We start from the raw sequence: 20,372 nt of genomic DNA on the forward strand, positions 1-20,372 counted from the left end.
CTTGATTGAACTACAAATGGTCTTGGCAAGGTGTATATGAAAAGGACAATTGCTCTTGTAGGCCAGTCCGGAACCAAGGGGGCACCATTTTAAAATGAGGGGATCTCCATTTTAGGACAGAGATGAGGAAAATTTCCCAGGGGATTGCACGACTTTGGAACTCTCTGCCTCAGAAGGTGATGGACGCGGGCTCAGCGAACATTTTTAAGGTGGAGGTAGATAGATTAGGCAAGGGAGGCAAGTGTTATAGGGAGCAGAGAGTAGAATCATAGAATCCCTACGGTACAGAAGGAGGCCATTCGGCTTAGCGAATCTGTACTGACCACAATCCCACACAGGCCCTATTCCCGTAATCCCATGCATTTACCCTGACACTAGGGTCAATTTAGCATGGCTAATCAACCTAACCCGCATATCTTTGGCCTAATAGGAATGTAGCAAAAAAAAAATTAGCCCAAATGGCCCCTCTTTCATATGTTTCTGACTAATATTTCCAGAATTTCCTCATCTTTTTCTTTAAATCTTATGAATGGAAAGGATCAGGTCCTCGATATTTGCCTATCTTGAGTCCCATTATTTTCTCCATTACCAGGTATTCACAGCTAATAAATCCATTAAATATCCCTGTCCCTCCTTATCTGTCAGCTCCTTTGTGCCACTTTTCCTGTTCCGCTGTTGTGAAAGAGATTTAAAGTGCTGATTTAACAAGTCTCCCACTCCTTATTATCCATTACGTGGTACGAGCAATAGGTTCGATGCACCAACTGGCCTGTCCCAGCCTGTCGCATGCACAACACTAGCAGGATTCCTTTCCCCGCTCCCATTACCAAGTGCTGACGCCAACTGTCCAGATCTGTTACGCTCCGAGGGGCTTAACGTTAATGGCAATAGACAAGTTGCAGCTAATTTCTTCCTCAGTCAAACACAAAACAAGACGAAAACAGGATGAAATAAATTGGATTTTTACGAGAAAACATGCAGTTACTCACAGGTCAAATATGAGGTAGTGAAACCCTTCTTCTGATATGCTGTCATGGAGGCGAACTGGAAAGAAAAATCAGAATATTTAGTTTCAACATGAACAATAACTGTTGTCGTGTAAATATTGCTGAAAAGAGGGTCAGGTTGTCGAAACTTTTCATCTTACAGTCACCAGGACGAATGCAAGAATGTCAAATTTCAGACAATCGTAACAATTTGTACGACAGTAAAATAAAGGGGGCACTAATTGGTTGGCAAGGGGGTTGATTGATTTCTGATCTGATTACACACCTCCTCCGATTACTTTCTCCATGGCAATGCCTCGGACAGAGTCGACTTGCCGACCAAGCAACACCCTCTCTCTTGCGTTTGCCCTGATGAGTGCCGGATGAAAAACTTTGGCAGCACAGCACCAAACTCTCTTTTCAGCAAGAACATTGTTACACACAACATAATGGGCGGGATTTTCCAGTGGCACTCTCCCAAAAACAGGAAAATCCCACCCGACATCAATGGACCTTTGTGTCGTCTGCGCCCCCCCCCCCCGGCTATGATTCCCATGGCGGGGAGAGCGGGAAAACTCTGCCCCCATGTTCTAATGTGTCCCACCTGCTTCGAGTTGGCAAAAACTATTTCAATAAAGGAATACAAAGTAGCCATTTCCTTTCATTTTTTTAAAAGCAATCTTGATTATTAACCATTTCACCAAGGGTGGAAGGCTTGTAAACAGCTACCAACCAACCAACTAGTTCTTCTTGGCCAGACAGTACCTGAATAAAGTAAAGTACCCGAATTAAAGAGACAGTCCACCTTGAACACAGCTCCATTTGAAGCAGTTTAAAAATGTACACAAATAAATTCAAGCAGCATCAACCTGGTTCAATTGACAGCACTCCTGCCTCTGGAGGAGGGCGATTAAGTTAAGCCTTATCCCAGACTTCAACAGGCAAGGTGAGCCGTTCTGAGGGAACGTTATACTGTCAGAGGTGCCAAGCCATCCCTTGTTCCAACTTGTACATACACCACCTGTTCCTTCATCAACTCTGGGTCAAAATCCCAGAAGCCCTGACTGAACAATACAGTGGAAGCACATAAGAACATAAGAACATAAGAAATAGGAGCAGGAGTAGGCCATCCAGCCCTTCGAGCCTGCCCCGCCATTCAATAAGATCATGGCTGATCTGTCGCTGTACTCCTCATCTCACACACACACACACACACACACACACACACACACACACACACACACACACGCAACCCCCCACCCCACCCCAAAGACTGCCCGCCACCAATCTTTTCAAGACCAACTACAAGTGGGAAATGAATGTTACTTGAATGAGTGTAAACTGAGAGAGGTGGCTACTCAGCGAGACTTTGGAGTGCTCATGCATCAGGCGCTGAAAGTAAGTGCGCAGGTACAGCAGGCAGTAAAAAAGGCAAATGGTATGTTGGCCTTCATAGCAAGAGGATTTGAGTATAGGGATAGGGATGTTTTGCTGCAATCGTGTAGGGCATTGGTGAGGCCACACTTGGAATATTGTGTCAGGTTTTGGTATCCTTATCTGAGGAAGGATGTCCTTGTTATAGAGGGAGTACAGCGAAGGTTTACCAGGCTGATTCCTGGGATGGCAGGTCAGTCATATGAGGAGAGATTAAGTTGGTTAGGATTATATTCACTGAGTTTACAAGAATGAGAGGGGATCTTATAGAAACTTATAAAACTCTAACAGGGTTAGACAGGGTAGAATCAGAAAGAATGTTCCTGATGGTGGGGGAATCCAGAACAAGGGGTCATAGTTTGAGGAAAAGGTGTAAATCCTTCAGAACTGAGGCAAGAGGAAATTTCTTCACCCAGAGGATGGTGAATGTGTGGAATTCACTTGAGGCCAAAACGTTGTGAGATTTCAAGAAGAAATTTAGATATAACTCTTGGGTTAAAGGGATTAAGGGATATGGCGGGAAGGAGGGGGATCAGGATATTGAATTCAATGATCAGCCATGATTAAAATGAATGATAGAACAGGCTTGAAGGCCCGATTGGCCTCCTCCTGTTTCTAGTTTCTATGTAATCTTACAGTTTAAAATTTTAAAGTTTATTTCTTAGTGTCACAAGTAGGCTTACATTAACATTGCAATGAAGTTACTGTGAAAATTCTCTCTGGTGCCTGTTTGGGTACACTGAGGGAGAATTTAGCATGGCTAATACACCTAACCAGCACGTCTTTCAGACTGTGGGAGGAAACTGGAGCACCCGGGGGAAACCCACGCAGGCATGGGGAGAACATGCATACTCCACACAGACAGCGACCCAAGTCCGGAATCGAACTTGGGTCTCTAGTGCTGTGAGGCAGCAGTGCTAACCACTGTGCTACCGTGCCGCCCTATCAGTGACACCTACATCCAACGGGACAGTTAAATTAAAAGCATTACACTAAATTGCAATTAGGTCTCTTTATAATCTCAGTTCAGAACTGAGCTAGAGGCAGTGAATACTATCAAGTGAATGTTAGTTCCTCTGGGGACAGCTGGCCTGCATAGAGTCGCCAACCCTCCAGGATTGGCCTGCGGTGTCCAGGAATCGAATATCAACCTCCAGGACACTGCTACGTATGACCCCAGATAAAAACCATCGGGACATTTAAAGGGTTTCCTTTGACCAATTTGTTTTGTAACCAGGTTATATAAATGCTGAAAGTGGGAGCAAAGGTGGCGGCTCCTTGGCAGACAGTCAAAGCATCGTCCAATTGGGTGATGGCTTTCCAGTAGGTGTAGGAAGGCAATGTGTCACAGGGATGGATGTGTTGGCCGACTAATGGCTGGAGCGTGGGCGGGTGGAGCAAGTCACAGAACCATAAAATCCCTACAGTGCAGGAGGCCATTTGACCATAGTCCCATCCAGTCACCATCCCCAGAACCACAAGTTTTTACCCGAGCTAGTCCCCCTGACACTAAGGGGCAATTTAGCATGGCCAATCTGCCTAACCCCCACATCTTTGAGCTGTGGGAGGAAACCAGAGCACCCGGAGGAAACCCATGCAGGTACAGGGAGACTCCGCACAGACGACCCGAGGCAGGAATGGAACCAGGGTCCCCGGCGCTGTGAGGCAGAAATGTTAACCACTGTGCCAGGGACGCACTTAGTCACGGCTGGCAATCCTAGCCCGGCAAACTGCCTTGATGAAGAAACGCACTGCTGGGAAGCAGACATTTTGCATAAGCCTGCTGGCCTGCGGTGAGAACACGGAAGGATTCTAGCACAGACGAGACAGTGGGCTGTGGGCAGCAATCCTCACAGCTGATACCCACAGCGGGGAGCGTTCTGTACAAAACGCCTGTTTACTGGCTGACTCTGCCCCAGCAGTTCCACAGCAACGCCGGTTGGAACACAGAATAGAAAAGATAAAAGGGGGCACAGCTACTTCAGCAAGCTCCCCGAAAACCTTTCTTTCTGCTTGGGTAACCGTTCACATGTTGGCAGGCGGCAGGGAGGAAGATGGCATTTCTGGTTGCTGGGCGCAAAATAGCAGAGAGGTTCGATGCCCAGAACCTCTGGGTACACTTGTGGGGAGGGGTGGCTGCTCACTGTTGTCATGGCGATGGGCAGACACGCTTCTTGGAAACCACCACCTTCTGGGGTTCCGGGCTTTTGTCAGGTGACGGCCCAGCACGGAGGTCTGAGGGTTTCCGAGGTAAACATGCCAACCGTTCCTGACTTAAAATCAACGCGCTCCTACAAAGAATTACTGCAAGTACCAAGCAACCTGCACCTGCACACCGCTCCCCCCCCAAAAAAAAACACCCATGAAGTTCAGGAGTGCGAACCCAGTTCAATCGAAAGAGATTCTCTTATGAACGCAAACACAACTGATTGCCAAGAGTATTAGAAACTAGCCTCAGTGCACGCAGGAAATTAGGGCGCAGAAATGAAATGGGGGCCTGCAGGATTCGCTTGGTTCGTTAGCAGGTGTTCTGAGGGGGTGGTAAATGCTTTGGGTGGGATTTTCGATGACCTTTTTCCGAATTCTAAACCCGATCTTTTTTTCCCCCTCTGTAACCCAAGAATAAATCAATGAATGTCCAACTTCAGCTTTTATTCAAGCATTTTCCAGGGTGGCACAGCGGTCAGCACTGCTCCCTCACAGCGCCAGGGACCCAGGTTCGATTCCTGGCCTTGGGTCACTGTCTGTGTGAAGTTCGCACGCTCTCCCCTGTGTTTGCGTGGGTTTCCTCCGGGTGCTCCGGTTTCCTCCCACACTTTACAAGATGTGCTGGTTAGGTTGATTGGCCATGGTAAACTGCCCCTTAGTGTCAGGGGAAATAGCAGGGTAAATAGGATTAAGAGGATAGGACGTGGGTGGGATTGTTGTGTTCTGCGTGCACCCCCGCCTCAACCCCAATCTACTGTAAAATCCACAATGAATTTTAATCTCAAAGGCTGCATTTAATAGAAGTCAGGAGTGGATCACAACCTCATCCCAGTTTTATAGTTTATTTATTAGTGTCACAAGTAGGCTTACATTAACACTGCAATGAAGTTACTGTGATAATCCCCCAGTTGCCACACTCCGGCACCTGTTTCAGATACACTGAGGGAGAATTTAGCACGGCCAATGCACCTAACCAGCATGTCCTCTGGACTGCGGGAAGAAACTGGAGCACCCGGAGGAAACCCACTCAGGCACAGGGGGAGCACAAGAACTAGGAGCAGGAGTAGGACATCTGGCCCCTCGAGCCTGCTCTGCCGTTCAATAAGATCATGACTGATCTTTTCATGGACTCAGCTCTACTTGCCTGCCCACTCACCGTAACCCTTAATTCTTTTACTGTTCAAAAATCTATCTATCCTTGCCTGAAAAACATCGAATGAGATGGCCTCAACTGGTTCAGTGGGCAGAGAATTCCACAGATAACGGAGAATGTGCAAACTCCGCACAGACAGTGACCCAAGCCGGGAATTGAACCCGGGTCCCTGGTGCTGAGAGGCAGCAGTGCTAACCACTGTGCCACCATGCTGCCCTAGCGGTCCCCCAGACAGGACCCTTTATATCTCCTGATGAGAGAGACATGGAGTCTCTTCAAACATGGTGCTGACACCAACCCCTTCGTCCTAAAAATACAGAATTTGCATTCGTATTTGGCATGATGAATTCGGTGTTGGACAAGTCTGATGTCTGACTACAATCACAGAGGATTGCAGGAGCAAAGGGAGAAAGTTTGACATGTCAAACTATTCGGCATACGAGAGAAAAATAAGAACAGTAGAATGGGTTTTACAGCTTTGGTTGAATTAAACTGTCCGTGTGTACTTCTTTGAACTGCACACGAGGGAGGAAGGGATAGCAGGGAAGCCTCATGAGGTTAAAAGGGGGAGGATGGGAAGGGGATCCAGAATGGATCTGTTGGGTCAAATGGCCTATTCTTGTGCTGTAAATATTATTAATGTTTTACCAATGGTATCCAACTCTTTCAGTAATATTGTGAGCCTCATTAATTGCAAGTGAGGTATAAATATGAAATAGAGAGTGTGTGTTGGAGTGGCTCACTGTACAGACATGTTCATAACAAAGAAAATTATTACAGTGTTTAACAATCACTGGAGCAATGTATTATGTAACAAGGATAGGATTACTCCATTGCCAAGACAGAATAACAGGAAGATCTTACACTTTCATCAAGTCTTATCCTGGCTTCTGAACCTCACAAAGAGCTTGACAAACACGCGAACTTTAGAAGAACATTTTCCTGTTGTGTCGTAAGCAAATGCAGCATGGCATTTACACTCAGCTAACTTCCATAATCTGGCCTCGGATTTGAATGGTGTTGTTTGAGAAGATTAAGAGCAGCACAATGGTGGTACAGCACTGCTGCCTCTCAGCACCAGGGGCCTGGGTTCAATTCCAGCCTCGGGTGACTGTGGAGTTTGCACATTACCCCTGTGTCTGCGTGGGTTTCCTCAGGGTACTCCGGTTTCTTCCCATGGTCCAAAGGTGTGCAGGTTAGGTGGATTGGCCATATGGAGTTGCTCGTTTGCGTCGGGGGATTAGCAGGGCAAATACATGGGGGTTACGGGGATAGGGCCTGGGTGGGATTGTTGTGGGTGCAGGCTCAATGGGTCGAATGGCCTCATTCTGCACTGCAGGGATTCTACAATTAGGTGCTGGGAAACCTTCTTGTTCTTCAACTTGAGTTGAGTGGCACATCCAAAAGACAGCATCTTGAACAATGCTCCGGATGAATCCCTGAAATCTGGGCTGCAGTGGGGTTTGATTTAGCGACAGGCTAGATCAAAACTTAGGAAAAGCTGACACCCAAAGCAAACCTTTCCCTCTTGCCTCACAACCCCTGTCTGTGGGAGCTTCCTGTGTAAAAACTGACTGCCACATTACAACAGTGAATACACTTCAAAACTGACTGTAAACCCTTCAAAATAAAATTTCATGGGATCTGGGCTAAGCCAGCATTTATTGCCCATCCCTAATTGCCCTTGAGTGGCTTGCTAGGGCAGTTAAGAGTCAACCACATCTCTGTGGGAGGTGAGGACATTAACGAACCAATAGGGTATTTATGACAATGGTGTCATGGTTAGTCATTAGACTTTTAATTCCAAATTATTTTGTTTAAATGTTAAATTCAAATCTCACCATCTGCCATGGTGGGATTCGAACCCCATGGGATTACCCTTGGTCTAATGGCTTGCTAACTGAGTCACTATGCCACCACCTGCCTCTAGTCACCCTGCTTGAGGACGCCCTGAGACGCTACATAAATGAGAGTCTTTCTTTCGTATAGCTCTCCAAAACAAATTGCTGCTTAAACCTGTAAGCTGCATAAATAAGCTGTTCTTGCGTTCTTCTATTTTTAACCATTCTGGCAATGTGTTCTGGGTATAGGTTCCACAGCTGAATAATTACATCTCTTTGTAAATAATATTTGTGTTCAGATTCACAGTATCATTTAGGAAAAAAACAAATTTCTCGAGTAGCACAGTGGTTAGCATTGCTGCCTCACAGCGCCAGGGACCCGGGCTCGATTCCAGCCTCAGGTCACTGTCTGTGCGGAGTTTGCACTTTCTTCCTGTGACTGCATGGGTTTCCTTCGGGTGCTCTGGTTTCCTCCCACAGTCCAAAGGTGTGCAAGTTAGGTGAACTGGTCATGCTAAATTGCCCCTTAGTGTCTAAGGATGAGTAGGTTAGGTGAATTGGCCATGCTAAATTCCCCTTAGTGTCTAAAGATGGGTAGGTTAGGTGGATTGGTCATGCTAAATTGCCCCTTAGTGTCTAAGGATGAGTAGGTTAGGTGAATTGGTCATGCTAAATTGATCCTTAGTGTCTAAGAATGAGTAGGTTAGGTGGATTGGTCATGCTAAATTGATCCTTAATGACCAAAGATGTACAGATTAGATGGATTAGCCATTCTAAATGGCCCCTCAGTGTCCTAAGATGTGTAGGTTAGCTGGATTAGCCATGCTAAATTGTCCCTTAGTGTCCAAAGATGTAAGGTTAGGTGGATTAGCCATTCTAAATGGCCCCTTAGTGTCCAAAGCTGTGTGGGTTAGGTGGATTAGCCATGCTAAATTGTCCCTTAGTGTCCAAAGATGTAAGGTTAGGTGGATTAGCCATGCTAAATTGCCCCGCTGTGTCCAAAGATTTATTTATTATTGATTTATTATTGTCACATGCATTAACATACAGTGAAATGTATTGTTTCTAGCGCCATACAGGCAAAGCATACCGTTCATATAGAAGGAAAGGAGAGAGTGCAGAATGTAGTGTTACAGTCATAGCTAGGACGCAGAGAAAGATCAACTCAGTGTGAGGTAGATCCGTTCAAAAGTTCAAGGCAGCAGGGAAGATGTACAGGATAAGTCTATAAACCATGGTGAGGGCTTATGGGGATAGAGGAGAGGGCCTGGGTATGATGCCCTTTTGGAGAGTCGGTGCTGACCAGACGAGCTGAATGGCCTCTTTTTGCACTGTGCGGATTCTGTGGTTCCATTCTATGACTTCTCTCTGGAATTAAAACTAAAGTAAGCAACTGAAAATAGTTCTGATGCGAAGCCTTCATTTTTAATGGTTTGCTAAAAACACAGCAACAACAACAACAAAAATCAAATCCCAATTACAAGATGAGGAAAGATGCAATTTGAGATTTGTATTGAGAAAAACAAATACAATTTCTGCAAACAGTCATTACTGTTGAATTCTTAGTGTAAACAGAAGAAAGTATGCGCTGTAATTACTCAGATCGGGGGCTGGATTTTCCATTGTTGGGGGGGGGTGGGGGCGTTGGGGGGACGGAGGGGGGCGGGAAGGGTTGTGGGCACAATTTGAACATTGCGTTCCTGGTGGCTGGCACTGGATTCCACCAACTCTGCGACGATTTGCAAGTTTCAAAAAGTCTGAGGGGAGGGGAGAGATGGGAGACTGGAAACACACTTACTGCCAACTAATGATTCCTTAATTCCCTGAAGGAGCCTGTTAAGGGGCATGTCTGGAACCCCAGGGAATTTTCAATCCTTACTCTGCAGGAAGCCGAACAGTCTACTGCGCAACAATGCACGTTGTTGTGGTTGGCGCAAGGTGGAACAAGTTTCGTTTCCATCTGTGCTTTTTTGGGAGGGGTTGGGGGGAGGGAAAGAATATGGTGCGGCAACAATAATCTCTCCCTCAACGTCTACAAAACGAAGACGATTGTCATCAACTTCAGGAAGCGTAAAGGAGAACATGTCCCTGTCTACATCAACGGGACAAAGGTAGAAAGAGTCGTGAGCTTCACATTTTTAGGTGTCCAGATCAACAACAACCTGTCCTGGTCCCCCGCCATGCTGACACTATAGTTAAGAAAGCCCACCATCACCTCTGACTTTCTCAGAAGACTGAGGAAGTTTGCCATGTCAGCTGCGGCTTTCACCATCTTTTACAAATACTCCACAGAAAGCATTCTTTCTGGTTGTATCACAGCTCGGTATGGGTCCTGCTCTGCGCAAGACAGCAAGGAGCTACAAAAGGTTGTGAATGTAGCCCAATCCATCACGCAAACCATCCTCCCATCCATTGACTCTGTCTACACTTCCTGCTGCCTCGGCAAAGCAGCCAGCATAATTAATGACCCCACACACCCCGAACATTCTGTCTTCCACCTTCCTCCATCGCAAAAAAGATACAAAAGTCTGAGGTCACGTACCAACCGACTCAAGAACAGCTTCTTCCCTGCTGAAGTCAGACTTTTGAATGGACTTATCTTGCACTAAGTTGATCTTTCTCTACACCCTAGCTGTGACTATAACACTACATTCTGCACTCTCTTGTTTCCTTCTCTATAAACGGTATGTTTTGTCTGTATAGCGCACAAGAAACAATACTCTTCACTGTATGTTAATACATGTGACAATAATAAATCAAATCAATCAAATATGGGAGATCAAGTAGTGCCGACTTGATTGCTGTACCTCAACTTGGTGTTCTGGGCCACCTTATCATCTAGATCCTTTCATCAGCTGCCTACTCGTACTTGGTAAGGCAGGCTCCAAAATGGCCGCTACCTGCTTTTACCAATGGCACCCAAGAGGCAGCTCCCACCTCTTGGACACGGTTAGCCTCTCCTATTGGGTGTTGATCACAGCTTCCGCCCAATCAGCCCATTTACAATTGAAAACAAGTGTCACCATGACGACGCACTTCAGGCCTGGGCTCAGGACCTAGAATTCACCGAGGCATCGTGACTCCAACACCACCTCCCCCCATCCTTCCTGCCTTTGGAAAACCTTAACCAGCTTCTCTGAAACAAAATCAAACACCGAGATGATAAAAGATTCCCCTGAAAGGAGTTTTCTAAACTCATCCTCTGACGTGCATTCAAATCGCAAAGCAAACGCACTCAGATTCTGGTACATGCTTCAAGTTGTGCACAGAAGCACTGGTGGACCAAGAAACCCTGCAGAACACACACACTCGCACACATAAAAGCTAATTCGTTCTGGGAAGCGCAGGCAATGTAAGCGGGTGCGTTCCTTCAAAAGAGAACATAAGTATTAATTAAGCAAGTGGGTTGGGTACCCTCTCCCCATGGGGTCACACTACACTGACCTAAATCCTGGATCCCAAAATCTTCCAGTGCTTTTTCCAATAATATTCACCAAATCACTATGGCATTAATAAATGCTGGGATTGAAAGTTAGCATTGGTAATGGTCACCATGAAACAACCATCAATTGTCATTAAAAACCCATCTGGTTCACTAATGTCCTTTAGGGAAGGAAATCTGCCATCCTTACCCGGTCTGGCCTACATGTGACTCCAGGCCCGCAGCAATGTGCTGCTCCTTAACTACCCTCCCCCATGGCCCAGCGAGAACTCAGTAGTTAGGGATGGGCAAAACAAATGCTGGCCTTGCCAATGACACTCTTTGAAAGAATAAATTAAATCTTTCTGGATCAAGGTGATTGAAGAAAAGCTTGCCTGTCAAACAAATTAAAACAGTGTTTGCATCAGGCAGTTTTTGAGTCAGTAATGCAGAAAAACTGTCACCTAGAAATCCAACAAAATCCACCTTGAATGAAGTTTAAAGTTTATTTATTAGAGTCACAAGTAGGCTTACATTAACACCGCAATGAAGTTACTGTGAAGGTCTCCGAGTTGCCACATTCCAGCGCCTGTTCGGGTACACTGAGGGAGAATTTAGCACAGCCAATGCACCTAACCAGCAGATCTTTCAGACTTGTGGAGGAAACCAGAGCATCCAGAGGAAACCCATGCAGACTTGGGGAGAATGTGCAGACTCCACACAGACAGTGACCCAAGCCGGAAATCGAACTCAGGTGCTACGAGGCAGCAATGCTAACCACTGCACCACTGTGCCACGCAACAGACAACTCTGCTGTTTTCTTGAGGAGTTAATTGAAACAGAAAGCTCTGAACAAGGGAGATCACACGTCAGGACATTGCACTGAATGTGTCACACAAGCTTCACAGAGTCCATCCTTGTCTGGTTGACCATGAATGTGGACCATATATAGTATAGGTCAAATATCCTGGTGAGTTGATAACACACGCAATCAGCACATTGGAAATCTGAGGAAGAAGAGATACAGCATGGGTTGTAGCTCTTCAGAAATGGATGGTCCAATGTACAGACAATTCACTCAACATTCACCAGAGCAGTGAAGACCAGGAGGAGATTTAATAGAAGTCAGAAGTGGAGTACAGGTCAACAATCTCCACCCTCTGATTGAAACTGTTCTGACACCAGCCCCTTCTTCCCAAAAATGCTGTGTTTGCAACGTGTGCACAACCCCACACTGACAACTCAGAATACATTAAAATACATCTACCATGGCACAACTGGTAGAGTGGCGTAGGAGCACATGTTAATCAGATGAAGAGGGACACAGAGAACATCAAATCTGCACATTAGCTTCACACGCATGTATCCAGTTAATGGAGTTTTTGGGAGCAGTCCACAGTCAGCGGCCAATAGGCTCTCACTTCATTGCATTATAAATGCCTTTCCCTTTGTGTGTGTGCCCCTGCCTGTACGTGCGCACATATGTGAAGGAATGGGCCCCCCCCCACTACCCCAGGAATCAATGTGGCGACAGCTACAGGCTGTCAGATGTGGAAGCAGGTTTGTTGAAAGACTCGCCGTGCTGTTCTGGGGCTTTATGCCCCTTTTACCCATCCTCTTTATAGTGTCATGCCAATTTAGTGCTAATCCATGCTAACCCGTGCCTCAACCCACCACCCTTTGACGTTATAGCCTCCATGTCAACTCACCCAGTATCTGCCATGGGCAGACCTCAGAAGCCATGATGAGATGAAATAAAACAACATTTTATCTGTCAATGTATAAAAAGCCAATTCAAAACATTTAAATTCCTTTCAAAAAATAAATTTCCTTCACGTGCTTCACCTCTTATGAAAACAGACATTTGCATTCAAAGCCCTACAAGGATTTTATAACCACTTGAGGCTGACAATCAAACAGCGAACCTATAGGACACCCTACTGTGATAAGGACAGGATGTGGATTTAGTCTTGAAGCACAAATTCCATAATGATGGCCTTCAGGCATATGTCAATAGACAGGTAGTGAAATTGTAAGCTGCCACAGCGGACTAGACCTTTTTTGGAAAATTTATAGAGGCTTCGGATTTAAATGACTTGACAGCCTGACAGGTCCACATGCATTCATGACTACTTTCAACATTCTCAAAGAGGTGCCTGTACTTTATGATACCTCCCCAAATAACACAAGTAGCTTTAGGCCTTTTCCTGAGATACCTAAAGCCCACATGGACATCCCAGGAATGAGAATCATTTAGGCATTTAGGCAGCAAGCTCTTTTATATGTACAGCTATCTCTGAACCACAGATGTGCAAAACACAACCTGCCCCTGGTTCCCTGCCAGTGCCAGGATCAGGGGTGGCACTTCTGGGATCAGGACTCTGATGCTATTTTGGCTAGGTGGCAAAATTCGGGCCCAAACATATTCGTCCCACCTCAGAAGCCCAGTGTCCCATCACACAAGCTGCTTTAATCCCCATTAACACGCTGCTGCTTTTTCAAAACGTTATCTCCAGACATTCCCCCAGCACAAAGCTAATTGAAAAATAGACAGCAGATTCCATTCTGTTATCTTCTTCAGCAAAGCACCATTACAGTGTAATTTAGTTAATTCCAAGTTCCTTAATCACGAAAGGTCTTTGTTTCTGCTAGGCATTCATAGCTCCTGGCTGGCTGTTTTGGGAATAGGCAAGTCAGAATTATAACAAGTTGCATTTGTTTAGCACCTGCAAATCCAGTCCAACATCTCAGAGCAGCAAGATCTTACATTATTTTTGATTTGATTTATTATTGTCACATGCACTGGGATACCATGAAAAGTCTTGTTTCTTGCGCACTATACAGACAAAGCATACCATTCACAGAGAAGGAAAAGAGAGGGTGCAGGATGTAGTGTTACAGTTATAGCTAGGGTGTAGAGAAAGATCAACTTGATACAAGGTTGGCCCATTTCTAGGGGAGGTGGTAGCCTGGCTAGTGGTATTATCACTTGACTATTAATCCAGAAAACTCAGCTAATGTTCTGGGGACAAGGATTCGCCACGACAGATAGTGGAATTTGAATTCAATAAAAAATATCTGGAATTAAGAATCTAGTGATGACCACAAAACCATTGTTGATTGTCAGAAAAACCCATCTGGTTCACCAATGTCGTTCAGGGAAGGAAATCTGCCGTCCTTATCCGGTCTGGCCTACATGTGACTCCAGAGCCACAGCAATGTGGTTGACTGCCCTCTGGACAAGGGCAACTAGGGATGGGCAATAAATGCTGGCCCAGCCAGCGATGCCTATGTCCCACAAAGGAATAAATAAATTTCAAAAGTCTGATGGGAGCAGGGAAGAAGCTGTTCTTGAGTCGGTTGGTACATGACCTCAAACTTTTGTATCTTTTTCCCAATGGAAGAAGACGGAAGGGAGAATTCTGGGGTGCGTGGGGTCCTTGATTATGCTGGCTGCTTTTCTGAGGCAGCGGGAAGCGTAGGCGGAGTCAATGGATGGGAGGCTGGTTTGCGTGATGGGACTGGGTGACATTCATGACCTTTGAGCCACGTTAAGCTGGTATTGGGGCAGAAAATGCTCAAGGAGGTAGGCTTTGAGAGGTGATCTAAAGGGTCGAAGACAGAAAGGGGCAGGGAGGCCTGCCTCCACTGCTGGCAGCCACCAATTGCAGGGTGATTAAAACTGGGGATGCTCAGGAGGATAGATTGGGAGTAGCAAAGCTCGGAAGATTGGAGAAGGTTGCACAGATAGGGAAGGGTGAGTATTTTAAAATGGAGGCAGTGTCAGAGGGGGACACTGTGTGTTTCAGTGTGCACAGGGGTGGTGGCAAGAAGGGCCAGTTTAGAGACATTGAGATCTAAAGGCTGCAGGGAGAGCAGGGGAATGCTGAGAACAGCTGTAGCTGGCACCACTGATAAGATTGCAGTACCGCAACAATGGAGGAGTGCTGAAGCATTGGCACCATGCCCACTTATTGGAAGATGCCTTGGAATCTCTTGTCTGCAGCTCCTGATTTCCAGAACCTGCAGCATACTGAGAAACGACCTGATTCCTTGCGAGGATATTTTCCGGGAGAGATAGTCAGTTCTCTGCACTGCAGTCAGACATTGATAAAGAGGCAGCAACAGGGACTGAAGTAACATGTCGTTACGTGGAGCTTTGGACACAAAAAGGTAACCAAGAGGTGTCTTTGCACATCTGTGTGTTCTGTGCTTAACAAATCAGCTTTAATGTATTGGATTGCCCTCAAATAAATGATCTCTGCCAACCGTCAGCAAACCTGACAATCTCATTTTGAGGTGTACGTCACGGATCTCACACGAGAGATGTCCTTCTCAAATGATTTACATTTTGGGGTTCTTTCCTGTTGCATTAATTGTCATCTGAATGCAGTCAACTACACCTCAATTTCAAAGTTCTCATTCTTCTTTTCAATTGCCTTGCTGTAATCTCCGCCAGCCTTACACCCCACAGAGCTCTGCACTCTTCCAATGCTGGAAATATTTCAATGCGTACAGAACAATAAATCTCCGCGTGGATGAGGGAAGATGCCCCCATGCCCCCCACTGCCTCATCTGTTTCCAATACACTCCACATGACAACAGTTCCTACCAGTGCCAAATTGTCAATAGTGGACTGCATTTAGTTGATTTATTCCACCTTCCTGCAACTTTAACAGTTTTTGGTTTAGTAGGCTTACATTAACACCGCAATGAAGTTACCATGAAAATCCCCTAGTCGCCACAGTCCGATGTCTGTTGAGTACACTGACAGAGGATTTAACATCTAACCAGTACATCTTTCAGACTGTGGGAGGAAACCGGAGCACCCGGAGGAAACCCACACAGACACAGGGAGAATGTGCAGACTCTGTACACATAGTGACCCAAGCTGGGAATCAAACCTAGGTCCCTGGCACTGTGAGGCAGCAGTGCTAACCTACTGCGCCACCATGCCATCCATATACCACTAAGCTATATCCTAAGTTCTAGAATTCCTTCCCTAAACTTCTCGATCCTCCTTTCAGATAGTTTTCATCAATTTTCCCAATACCTGCATTTGTGGACTGCTGACAAATTTTGATTTAGAACATTGATGTTCCGCCCACCACAACTGGAGTAAATTCTGTGCCATTGTTATGCTCAGTGCCTCATCCAAGTGGTGGCGAGCATGGAAGAGCGCCGATTCATCAGTTGAGGGAGTGTAGTGTTAGGAAATTATGTACAAGTGGGAAAAATAAGGAATGCATTAATTGGGAATGTGCTCAGGTGGTGGTGTGGTTAAAGAAAACAAAACTATTTCAAAATGGGAATTGTAGAGTTGATGGAACCAAGATTTTTGATGTGCTGATTAGCCCAGCAACACTGTAAACAGATGTTTACCTAAAGCAAGTTAGTAGCAACGGGGAATAGAGTGTCAAGCGTTTAAGAGGGTAAACGTCCAAAAGAGATGGGGGTGAATTTCTCACTTACACTCCAAAAAGTGAATTAATGTGGTAAAGGTAATCAAGTGTGACTTCTGAGATGGTTGGTTCCAATAGGGAAGATCAAAAGGAAAAATAATGCATCATGGGCAAATTGACCCTATGCAGGGGTCTCAGTACAAGGGGCTGATCACTGAGGATTGAGATGAGGAGAAATTTTTAGATCATCAACAAGCTGTCCTGGTTCCCCCCAGTGCCAACACTATAGTTAAGAAAGCCCACTAACACCTCTACTTTCTCAGAAGACTAAGGAAATTTGGCATGTCTGCTACGACTCTCACCAACTTCTACAGATGCACCATAGAAAGCATTCTTTCTGGTTGTATCACAGCTTGGTATGGCTCCTGCTCTGCCCAAGACTGCAAGAAACGATAAAAGGTCATGAATGTAGCCCAATCCATCCCATCCATTGACACTGTCTACACTTTCTGCTGCCTTGGCAAAGCAGCCAGCATAATTAAGGACCCCACACACCTCGGTTATTCTCTCTTCCACTTTCTTCCTTTGGGAAAAAGATACAAAAGCTTGAGGTCACGTACCAACCGACTCAAGAACAGCTTCTTCCCTGCTACTGTCAGACTTTACCTCGCATTAAGTTGGTTTTTCTCTACACCCTAGCTGTAACACTACCTTCTGCACTCTCTCCTTTCCTTCTCTATGAATGGTATGTTTTGTCTGTAAAGTGCACAAGAAACAATACTTTTCACTGTATGTTAATACACGTGACAATAATAAATCAAATAAAAAAAATTTCAGTCAAAGGGCTGTGAATTGTTGGAATTCTCTATCTCAATGGGGTTGTGGAGGCTCTAACATTGAACGCGGTTAGCTGGGAACGACTAATTTTTGGTCTCTCGGGGAATTAAGGATGGGGGGAGTGGGCAGGAACATGGAGTTGAAGCCCAAGATCAGGCATTATTTTACTGAATGTCAGAGCTTTCTCAACAGGCCACATGGTCCTCTTGCTCCTATACAAGAGGTGTTGTACTTAAAGCATGACAGGTTTATATGGGTCGTATGCATTATAAATAGGAATAATTTAGGAACATATCATGGATAAAGTTAGCAGGAAACACACAGAGATGAGACTTGAATAGTATTTCTGATAGATGTTGTGAATAAATCAGGGGAGCGATGGCCTAGTGGTGTTAGCACTAGACTATTAACCCAGAAACTCAGCTAACACTCTGGGGCCTGGGTTCGAATCCCGCTATGATAGATAATGGAATTTGAATTCAATAATAAAAAAAATCTAGAATTAAAAATCCACCGAGGACCATAAAACCATTGTTGGAAAAACCCATCTGGGTCACTAATGTTCTTTAGGGAAGGAAATCTGCCATCCTTACCTGGTCTGGCCTACATGTGACTCCAGAGCCACAGCAATGTGGTTGACTCTCAAATGCCCTCAGGCAACTAGGGATGGGCAATAAATGCTGGCTAGCCAGCGATGCCCATGTCCCACAAACAAAATAACAGCAAAAACATGCAATTAACCAATTTGGTTCAGTAGATCTTTTGGGTACCAACTGGCTGATTTTGGTGGAATCACACTCTTGATGGGAATTTAACTTGCGGTAACTTCTGGGTGGATGCAATTTGCAACACCAGTGGTTAGATAAGCGCCCAACAAATCTTTTGCATTCAACTATCCAACCAAGAGCAGCAGACACATAGGGACAGCCTCCAAGTTGGAGGTTATTTATTGTACTCAGTCCATGTTACATCTTCAGGCAACAACATCTCAGCAGCCGTACAGGAGACAGCTGCTTGTTGGCTTTTGACCTCCAGTCACAGTGGGAGTATCATTTATTCAACTGACTTGGCATGATTGAAGCAGTGGGGAGTGATTAGAGTCAAAAGATGGACTGATATTGACTGACTGCCATGTGCTCAGTCTGAATGTTAAAACAATGCTCAAAAGTTCCACCACACATTGCTTCCGGCTTATGGCTCTCAGATGGAGCTAAAATTCAGAAATGTGCATTATTACAATGCAACTGAGCTGCAATTTAATTCAATTATGCTGCCTTACCATTGAGGGCAGTGATTCAGTTCAGCTTCTACTCAGTCAAGGGGCTATCAGTGGTTGGCAATGCTGACTGGCAGTACCAGGGGCCTGGGTTTGGTTCCCAGCTTGTGTCACTGGCTGTGTGGACTCCGCACATTCTCCCCATGTCTGCACGTATTTCCTCTGGGTGCTCTGGTTTCCTCCTACAGTCCAGTCCTGGTTGATGTTTAAAGTTTATTTATTAGTCACAAGTAAGGCTTCCATTAACAGAGCAATGAAGTTCCTGTGAAATTCCTCTAGTCACCACAGTCCGGGTCAATGCACCTAACCAGCAGGTCTTTCAGACTGTGGGAGGAAACCGGAGCACCCGGAGGAAACCCACACAGACACGGGGAGAAAGTCCAAACTCCGCACAGACAGTGGCCCAAGCCAGGAATCGAACCCGGGTCCCTGGCGCTGTGAGGCAGCAGTGCTAACCAATGCGCCACCCCTAGGTTAGGTGCATTGGCCATGCTAATTTCTCCCTAGCTCCGATTGTAACGGTCTCTCATTTTCTTGTCTATGAATGGTATGCTTTGTCTGTATAGCACGCAACAAACAATACTTTTCACTGTATACTAATATATGTGACAATAATAAATCACACCAAATCAGCATACCCGAACAGGTGCCAGAGTGTGGCGACTAGGGGGATTTTCACAGTAACTTTTTTGCAGTGTTAATGTAAGCCTACTTGTGACACTGAGAAATAAACTTTAAAACTTTAGCTTTCTGATAAGCACTGTTGTTGCTTGCCAGAGTCCTGACCAATATTCCTCCCTCAAACATGACAAAAGAAAACAGATTTGCCTTTTTGCAGAGCACTGCTATGAACAGAATGACTGCTGCATTCACCTGCAATAACAACAGTGACCGTCCCTCCACCAGAGAATCCCCCCACCCTCATGTGACAAGACGTGGCTCAGTGGGTAGCAATCTCTCCCTGAGCCACAAGATTCCACGTTCAAATCTCACTTCAGGGTTTGAGCATAGAAATCACGGCTGACACCCCCGGTGCCGTACTGAGGGAGCACTGCACTGCCTGAGGTGCTGTCTTTCAGGTGGGACGTTAAAACAAGGACGAAAACAGAAATGTTTCCAAGTCTGGATGCTCCTCCGTCATCTAAAAAAGTTTGTTCTATTCTCTGTCCACAGACGTTGCCAGGCCTACTGAGACTTTCCAGCATTTTTTGTTTCAGAATCCAGCATCCACATCAATTTACCTCTAAACGGATCCCATTACACTATTCCGAAGGGGAACAGGGGAGATACCACCAGTGTCCAGGTCATTGTGACGTTGATTGAGGGATAAACAAAACAAAAAGATCATTTGAGTACTTGGCACGCCATAACATTCAAAGTTACGAGCCACGTTCTGGTAAGTGGGATTAGGTCAGGGTCTTGCATGCATCAGTGCAGCCTTGATGGGCCGAATGGCCTCTTCTGCGTTGTAGAATTCTGTGATTCTGCTTGTGGGAGCTGTGCACAAATGAGCTGCCTCATTTTCTACATTACAATAGCGATAACACTTCAAAAGTACATCACAACAAGGGGCTCATAAACGCAAGCCTTCTGTTTTTCACTCTGCACACAGGGAATGAAAATTCAAGAGTTATAATCTTGGCACATCTTTTGCATGTGTACAGGAGGTGGCATTTGAATTAGTCTGAATCAGGTTAAAGCACATCCCATTCACCTGCTTGGTCAGGTACATCAAGTGAAGGAAACACATTCAGGGGAGCATTGTGTGTCCCAGGGGAAGATTGGGCAAAAACACACAATCACAGACTCGCTCC

At 45.5% G+C, this 20,372-nt stretch overlaps 1 protein-coding gene across 5 annotated transcripts in view; it reads right to left on the bottom strand.

Annotated features, from left to right (window-relative positions):
* Positions 1 to 20,372, bottom strand: part of camk2g2 (calcium/calmodulin-dependent protein kinase (CaM kinase) II gamma 2) — a 409,466-nt gene that overhangs the window by 197,561 nt on the left and 191,533 nt on the right. For all 5 annotated transcript variants that reach the window (XM_080215915.1, XM_080215910.1, XM_080215911.1 and 2 more), the window contains exon 4: positions 990 to 1,044. In XM_080215915.1, coding sequence (XP_080072041.1) covers positions 990 to 1,044 — 55 coding nt within the window. The remainder of the gene's footprint in view (positions 1 to 989; positions 1,045 to 20,372) is intronic.

Source organism: Carcharhinus amblyrhynchos, chromosome 31, assembly GCF_965287045.1.
Source record: "Carcharhinus amblyrhynchos chromosome 31, sCarAmb.v2.hapA, whole genome shotgun sequence".
NCBI classification, from domain to species: Eukaryota; Metazoa; Chordata; class Chondrichthyes; order Carcharhiniformes; family Carcharhinidae; genus Carcharhinus; species Carcharhinus amblyrhynchos.